At 32.0% G+C, this 9,303-nt stretch overlaps 1 protein-coding gene across 1 annotated transcript; it reads right to left on the bottom strand.

Annotated features, from left to right (window-relative positions):
- Positions 1-7,469: 7,469 nt before the first annotated feature.
- LOC112597536 lies at positions 7,470-9,259 on the bottom strand (the record flags this gene model as incomplete). Its single annotated transcript, XM_025343618.1, is given in 2 exon segments — positions 7,470-8,191; positions 8,595-9,259. Coding segments are annotated over 2 exon segments (498 nt in total). The 3' UTR covers positions 7,470-8,119.
- Between the last annotated feature and the right edge of the window lie 44 nt (positions 9,260-9,303).

The following is a 9,303-nucleotide window of genomic DNA, read 5'->3' as shown; positions in this document are numbered from 1 at the left end:
AAAGTTCTCCGTTTAAAAAAAATGATAAATCCACACACATATTCTATAAATTATACAAACATAAAAATATAGTAGAATATTGTGTTAAGCATGAAACTTCCTTAAGGAAATAAAACCGTATATCATGGTTGTCACGATGATGTGGGTATACATAAATATTGTCATCATGCGTTATTACGTCACAAAAATAATTTTTATATAATAATTATTATTTTGTTATACATATTTATAGCTAGGTAACTAGCTAAGTATACAACATAATGTATGTATGTACGATGTACCCCGAAGAGGCCTCCTAATGATACTGGCTAAAATAATATAATAATATATACTATTACTATGGCGCGCTGCAGCAACGGTGGTACGGTACCCATTTATTACAACATGTTCGCATAGTATATTAATATGTCTACAGTTTATGTATTATTGCATATAGCTTGAGAAAATAATATATTGACCTAACGATACTTTTTTTTTTGTCACATCCAATTTAAAATTATACAAAATAATAATAATCATCAGGGATTGAAAGTTTATAAATGTACGTGTTTTAAATATACAAAAAAAAATTCGTTTCATTACAATTAACATGAGTAATACAAATTTAATAAGCATAATAATTATAAATAGCCATATAATAGGCAATGCAAAATTTTTGCATTTTGGATATTTCGCTTATTTCAATATTTTCGGTTTATAATATATTTTTTTTTTATTACCCTATGTATAATCCATTTAGATATTTGCTTAGGTATAAACAAATAATTGTATTCTTGTAATTATCGGTTTTACGACAGTATTCCAAACACAATGTTATCAATTATTATTAAAAACATAAGAAATACATAGATATTTTTAATAATGAATAGATATCTCTCATTATTTTAAAATTAAATTTTGATTTTTTTAATTGCGCATATTTTGAGTGCATACCCTTTAATTTTTTTGTGCGCATATATTTCTGAACTTTTTCTTGCATAGTGCAAAATGTTCCCACAAATGAAGTACGAGCGTTTCCTGGTGCATAACCTTACGAGACTTGATATTAATATTATAATTCGAACTACACTCACGGATTTTTTACATCTGCTTTCGTTCAATCTTATATAATATATATAGGCGTACTCAACATACTGCCGAAGACCTCTGATCTGTGTACTGCACGTTATAACGTTCATATAATAGGTTTATTAACGCAACGCCTGTAAGCGCAGAGGTGTGAGATGTGATGGTCCGATGATATTATTATGAAATATAGTATCTACTTGGAAATGTTCGGCAACCGTGTACAAAATAAATTCGTTATAGAAAACATCTGATTTATGTACAATGAATAAGATAATAATATCACATTATCACAATATTAATAATTATTACTGTGAACACGTGGAGTTGTAATAATATTGTTCTACCGACAAAAAACCGTTTTCTATTCTTCACGAAATCATCTTCCATATTATTTTTATAATACATCTATAATATATGATAATATTTTAAAGGTCGTTTGACATATTTAACAACATACACGCTAATATTAACTGTACTTGCGTGCAGTATTACGTTATTAATAATGATGACGAGTCACGAGTACCTACCCTGCTGGTATACCTAACCGTCTAACCTATACTTACGTCCTTACTTCTGAAGTATTTGACGACTTAAACGAGTTGTTGTCAAGTGAAACGACTATAAAAAAAAAGGGAAAAACTCGATAAACGACTGCCTCGAAGTGTATACCGTCGTTGTCATGTACCTAGGACCCCGTTTGAAGGTCATCGAAACATCCAAAATATAAATAAACCTTGCAGGTCGTGATTATACGAATATACGTCCTACCATTGCGTCCGTCCGATGCTTCATCAACACTAGATCGCAAATATAACAAAACAGACGCAGCGACGATAAACCTACCGATCGTTTCAGTCGCGAATGTCGAAAAATGTCATCCTTGAGAACAGACCAACTCGTGAGTAGTGCCAAATCGACGGCATAGAATTGTACGGGTTTGAACGGTTCGACGTCTATAAACAACAAAAACACTACCGTCCCGAGCCGTAGAACGAAAAACTATTATTTTCATTTTGTGTACCTAATATTTTATGATATCGCGATTATATTTTGAACGTTCGTTAAAACACATTATAAATAAAATTAAATAAAATTACAATATTTCGTTACATCAAAATATTTTTGTACAGAACAGTTTTGATGGGACAAAATCGAAATAATTTCTGATACAGTATTCATGTCATCGGAATGAAATTGTGTAGAAGACATTGTTTAACAACCGATAGACTTGTCAACAACTTTTCCTTGTACCTATGCTACTACTGCCTGTATAGTATGACACGCGGGACGTAGACTGCTATGTATAAATATACCTTGAATAATAAAAAAAAACACATGAATATTAATTACGTAATACCGCGTTATCATAAACTTAATAATAATTAATGATAATTATACCCACTATTTTAGTATTCGTTGTTATTTATAACGACAAGCCTACAATTATAACGTGCCGTAACAGACAATATTTTGATTCTAAAGTAGACACCGTGTGTGGTTATTAAATAATCATTACTTTTAAAATAAAAAATTAATCTAATAAATCTTGTTTAAAGAGCTAAATGATTCATATTTCCTCCACCTTTGCTTAAGTAGTATAATTATGGTATAATATTTATATTTCGAACTTAATTAGAACATTAGTATAAAGAAAATTGTAATATTTAATTTTCATGCCAGACATTTAACAAAATATTTTTATCTAACTCCTCATGATTTTTCACTAATAAAGTCAGTGTTATCTATAATAATATTTTTGTCGACTCACAAAAACATGAACCATTTAGATAATTTAAAAATGTGTATAAATATATTTTGTATAATTCATGAAAATTTAAAAAAATATATTTTAGGTATTTTTTTTTTTTTTTGTTCTAAATGTGTTACAAATTGAAAATAAATTTGTTTTTATCTTACAATAATTTATTGAGTTGGAAAAAATTGTGATAAAAATAACATGTATAATTTATTATATAAAAAAGAAATTAACACAAGTTATATTTTATAATATTATGTTAAAATATACACAAATACACTACTCGTATGTATTATATTAGGTTTTTACCGGTGTATCTTAATCACACAGTCACCAGTTATTTCTTTATTTAATCTACTCCATTATCTGAAGTAAATTTTCTATCTGCGTTTGTATTACTACTATACGTATATACTTTTATTGTTTAAATATTGACTATGAGATCACATAACAGTGGTTAAACATTAGCGTATTATAACACACCGTAAACTAAAAAAATAGTTTCAAAAACATTAATAATTATACTATACAGGCCAATTAAAATTCTAAATAAATAAACAAATTTTTTGTCAAAATTATTACATTGACGATATACCAACAAAGTAATATCTTTGCAGGTACAAAAAACATAACGTAACATTCATTTTTCTCGTAGTGGGCTATAGACTCTAAGACGTAGTGTATGCATGGCGCGTGATGTGACGATGGCGAGAACAAGTTGACTTAAACGAAGTTTACAACAATCCGCAAGTCGAGTGTGGGCATCATGTGTGTGTCGTGCGTTTAAACACGAGTATTGAGATATTGAGAATCACATCGGAAAATTATTTTCATATGACGTCGATCAGTGACTCGAGTCTAGGTGATCAGTAAACACAACTTCCGGAATTGGCGCAATCTATGTCGAATACCATACATACGGATTACGACGTATGTATTTAACTATAATTGGATAAGACATTCGTCATTGTCTTATTATCGTCAAATCACGTGAGAATGCCACTACACCGTGTCCGAAGGTGGTTTCCACGGTATTGTCGGTATCGTTCTTAAATAGTTCTATTTCGACGACCGCCGCCGCCTCAGCAACAAGACCTTCTTCCGACTTTCGGGATCACTCTCTCTAGTACCAACAGGAATGATCTACGTTTTTTAGGCATCGGTTCAGCAACTGTCTCCATCGAATCGCTACCTGCAGCCTCATCGATACCAGGTAACACGTCCATCGTCCCCTCCTCTACATTCGATGGCCACAATTGCTTGCCACTAGATGAGCACATTGGCTGCAATTCTGAAGACCACGTATTTTTCAAGTCTGTCATCCACGTTAGATCCTCATTGGAAGTCAGCGATTCTGTTAGCTGAAGTCCCACTTCAAACGATGTTGTCGGTGATAATTCGCTATAAGATTTTCAATCTTGACTGCAGTTGTGGTTATGATTGTCAAGGCAAAAGTTCATGAAAGTACCTGGTTCTTACAGTTACTATTTTATTAGTAGAATCAAACTGAACGTCTGAGAACAAGAACTGGCATCAATGTTTGAAGAAATAGACGCAGACAAGTGGTGCGAATACAACTCCACGTCCGAACGTATTTCTTCAAAGAGATAATCAAGCATCTGTCCAGACGGAATCACTAATGTTTCTGCTATGTCGGATTGCTTTCGATCGAACATAATATTATGTCCATATCCTTGATGTCGAGTTCTCGCTCAGTTCTAAACCTGAACGTATATCTGGTCAAAAAACTCATCGAGCAATCTCAATTTTCTAGCAGCTACCATTAATCTATAATAATTTTTATTTTTAACATTATGCAGTATGCTGTTATTTCGATTTTTATCAAAAACTTTAAAACTAAATTAGATAAAAATGATAAAATACAGTAAATTTAAACAATAATGTAACGTTAATATAATATTCAATATAAATTTTTTTTTTTTTTTAATTAATGATGAACGTGATCAATAATATTATTTAAGATATAACACACGTAGACATATAATAATAAAATCGTATTAATACAAGTCATGTGCAGGAGATGCAAACACATAAGACATTAACACGTCAGCACAAGTCATCCTACTTATTACATTTTTAAGGTATTTTACTTTCAATAAAAATTGTATCATACATAAATCGAAAATACCTAAGAAATAATCAAATGTTCTATGATATACTATGTACCTAGATAAGGTAAGCAAATAGTTAACCACTTTGTACATTAAGTGTCAAGTGTATTTTGTCATTCATCATAGGTCACTATTATTGATTTGGTAAATTCGAATTCAATAATAAATCATTCCAAACGAAAAACGATTTTGAACGGAAACATTTTGTCTTCTAATATTTTTAAAGATATTTTATTATATCATTTTTAACATTATAATAATTTATTATTTTTCTATTATTAGTTAATGCTGTAAGATGTATTAATCTTTATCAAAAATATTTACATTTACTGTATAATATTTGTATTATTATAATAACATATATATTTTATATAGTTCATCATTGTTACATTTTTTGAGGTTTATGGTTTAAATATAGGCAATTATTATTAAAATTTATTTATTTATCTTGAAAACGTTAGAGTAAAAAATAACGAAATACAATCGTGTTATTTATAGATCAAATCTAACTTAAACGTTATATAGGTAAAAATTAAACAACAATAACTGATCTATATAAAATACCAATATTGTAGTCTTATTATCTGCATCGCGTCATTAACGGTTACTAAACGACTGAATTATATATTAGTTAATTTTATGTATCAGCGATATGGTCAAATCAGCAACATCATTATACTAAAGAAAAAAGAGTCAAGGTGGTGGTGGTTAAGTATTGGAATAAGTCAATAAGTCACTGAAATTGGTAGTTGGTACCCATATATTATGTTAGTGGTCATAAAACATGGCGCCATATATTTCGTAGTCGTATTATGTGTTGCATAGTTAATTGTAGCCTAACGATTTGATCAACAAAATAATGTGTTATGTACACATAAATATCAATTTAATAATATTTAGCACTTTATTTGTTTCTTTGGCTCACAACGATTAATATAGATGAAACACATTTACGCTAAATTATTATTTTATTTTTTTACGGTTTTGTATATTCTTAGAGTAAAATCACCTATTACAAAAATAATTGTACAGAGTCAGAGTGATAGTTTATATTGCCACATCGACTCATCTATTAATATTGTATCAAAAAAAAAAAAAAAAAAAATAACAACCATTTAAATTCACGATTATTTTCATTTTATTTTTAAAGCCGTATATTAAGTAAAATAATAAACAAAACATAAAACCGATATGTCAGTCTCTCAAAAACAATATCAGTAATTGTTATAATGGGCGTTTTTACTCTTAAGATTGCACAGAAATAGTATAGCACCATTTTACGTGAAGTCATTAATCAATATAGTACGTTGGCCTGAGAAAAAAATGAATATTGTCATATTATATATATTCTTGATTTTTTTTATATATCTATTTAATTTTGTATTGAACGCACAGCATCGAATATTAAAATCAAAATCGAATGGCGTTCGGTCGAAAAATAAAAACTAACGTTCTGTATAATATTGTAAGAATGTCGGAAACATCGCTTTATCGTCTTGTTTTCTTTGCCGGCATAGCTCCCAGGCAATAGGCCGGTATATAAGTATTGCCTATATTCTTGCAAGCCCAATTATTTCCGTGCACGACGACTGTAGAGGCGATACGCTCTGCGGCGGGAAATTGTTTTTAAACGAGTCGCGACTCGCAGGCAACAACGCAAAAATAATTAATAACAACACGATGTCACACAATAATAATACATAGATGCACGAAGGCGTGCGTTAAATACAACACGCAGTATAATGCTATGCGTAAATACATACTATACTATACATATACCTCCTAGAACCTGCAATATCATATCGCGACACACCTTTTTTTTTAGAAAGTTGCGAACCCCTGACACGATGGATATGCATATATATAATATTACAATAGGTATGCCAACATGCGTACAAAATGCCTTCGAACCGATTTTTTCGCGAGACGAATGACGACGACTCCTATGGACTATATCATAACGTACAACGACACCATAATAATAATAATAATAATATTTGTCTCGTCAACAACTTAACTGTCTACATAGCTGCAACCGCCGTGAATATTGACCGTCATGCGTCAAAAATTTCACAAACTGTGGATACTTTACCTATGTATGTATATATACATATGTTATAGTTAAAAATACATATATACTATACGAAATAATAATTATTATTCGTCGTAAACCGTATCACAATCTCTGTACATAGGAACGAATATATGTATAGGATCTTCGAGAAATAACGAACAAATCAAAGTTTTATGTTTGTAATAAATCGTATTATAATATGATTGAATTAAAAGCTAAGTAATAACTCAAGTAATCAATATATACCCAAACAATATAAATCATTTAATAAAAGAAAACAAAAGAAAAAAATAATAATGTACAAAGACGAGAAAAACGCAAAGGTACGTCGTGGGCTTATATAAATATATATATATATATAATAATATGTTTTATTGAATATAATATATACGCGTAGTCCCTATAATATATTATACAAATATAATAAGATACTGTGTTATGATTTTTTTTTTTTTTTTAACATAATATAATGAACTTCTTTAAAATATTTCTATATAGGATTCGGGCCGAAATCCACCCGGTTGTTATATAAATAGGGCTACATTTAAATAAACATTTTTTTAAATTTTTTTTTACCGTAGTAAGATTACTTGCTAGAGCTAAACGTCTACATAATAATAGATAAATACTAAAACCTAGACTACATATTGATAGGATCACAGTCATAACGAAAAAAAAAATAATAATATAATAATAATAAAATAATAATAATAATAAATAATAATAACAATTAGGACTTAAACCTAAACTGTACATTATGGGTGAGAGGCGAGAAAAAACGCGCTATTCCGAGAAACAGACAGAACCGAGTCAACTACCGAGAGTATGGCGAATCTATTTGGAATGTATGTGTATACATAACGTAATCTCTCTCTTCAGACATAAATATATAAATGTACTTATTATATACTTGTATGTTCGACAAATGATGTTCCTCGGTACGGTGACTGCAGGCTGCTGCGGCGTAGATAGGCGACGTTTTATTTTTAATTATTCATTTTCTGTTTGATTTATTACAATATGTTGTGTGTTGTTTTTGAAATAGTACAATATGATATATCTCTTTAATATTATTATTATTTGTTTTGTTTAACAGCTAACGGCTCTCGTGTCTGACGAACTCGACAGCTTGTCTTGTGCCCGAGAAGAAGGGGACATGGTCTGAAAACACAATATCAAACAAAAAATAAATACACAATAATTTCGCAACAATTAATGGTCAAGATAATCGTGTGTGCGTGTGAAGGAAAGGGGGTTGGGGGGATCACAAGTGTGGACAACGATTAAAAATCTATTTGGCCGACGGAACGGTGAAATTCCTAAATAGAGAAAGTGCGGCGGGCGATATCATGATACCCACAACGTGTAACCGACGCGTACAACGGTCACCAAAGTAACCGCGGTATAATATTGAATTACAATTTCGATTAATTATTTTTGTGCGTTTTTCGACGACCACGACGTCGCAGCAACCGATCGGGGCCGCGAGTCGTGGAGGGGACGTGTTTTTTGTTTTTTTTTTTTATTGCATTCATATAAAAATTTGACCTCAACAACAACTCACCGATTCGGAGGACGATTGCGGCTGTGCGGCCACTGCGACGGCTGCGGCGGCGGCGGCAAGCGCGTTCGGCGTCGATATGATGCCCAACGGTTGTCGGACGGCGGCAACTGAGGACGACAGCATGACGGCCGCGGCTGCGGAGTGTACCGCGTCCGCGTTGACCGACCTGTGATTCTCCAGCATGTCCTCCAGGTCGCATATATAATCGATCACGTGATGGATCACCTCCAGCCGGGATATCCGCTTGTCCTTGGGTATCAGCGGCACCAGGTCCTTGAGTTTGGACAGGTATTTTTGGATCTTCTCGTCTTCCAGGTCGCCGCGCTTGCGGTGCACCCGGCCGCCGGTTACCGCGGGTCCGGTCGAACCTCCGTTGCTATTATTGCTGCTGCTGTTGTTGTTACGGCACAAAGGTATTGATTTCATGGTAGCTGTCGTCGGATTGAAGCGAAACGAACTACAGTAGGAACGGCGAAAAAAAAATGTGATTTACGTTCTAAAAAATTGTAGAACGCGACACGAACGAGAGCACTGTGCGCAAAACGAATCGGCGATATCTCGTTAAATAATATTACGATATATTGTTATTTAAACACAGTTGTGATCGATCCTTCGCTTTTAGACGACGACGGTAATAATAATAATATAAATATTACGATTATACGATTAAACGCCAAGTACGGACGTAGTCACGATACTTATACGCTTG

This window comes from Melanaphis sacchari, unplaced genomic scaffold, assembly GCF_002803265.2.
Source record: "Melanaphis sacchari strain LSU unplaced genomic scaffold, SCAv2.0 Contig42_pilon_pilon, whole genome shotgun sequence".
NCBI lineage: Eukaryota > Metazoa > Arthropoda > Insecta > Hemiptera > Aphididae > Melanaphis > Melanaphis sacchari.
Note: the sequence above shows the minus strand (reverse complement) of the source record. Positions and strands in the feature narration are given on the sequence as shown.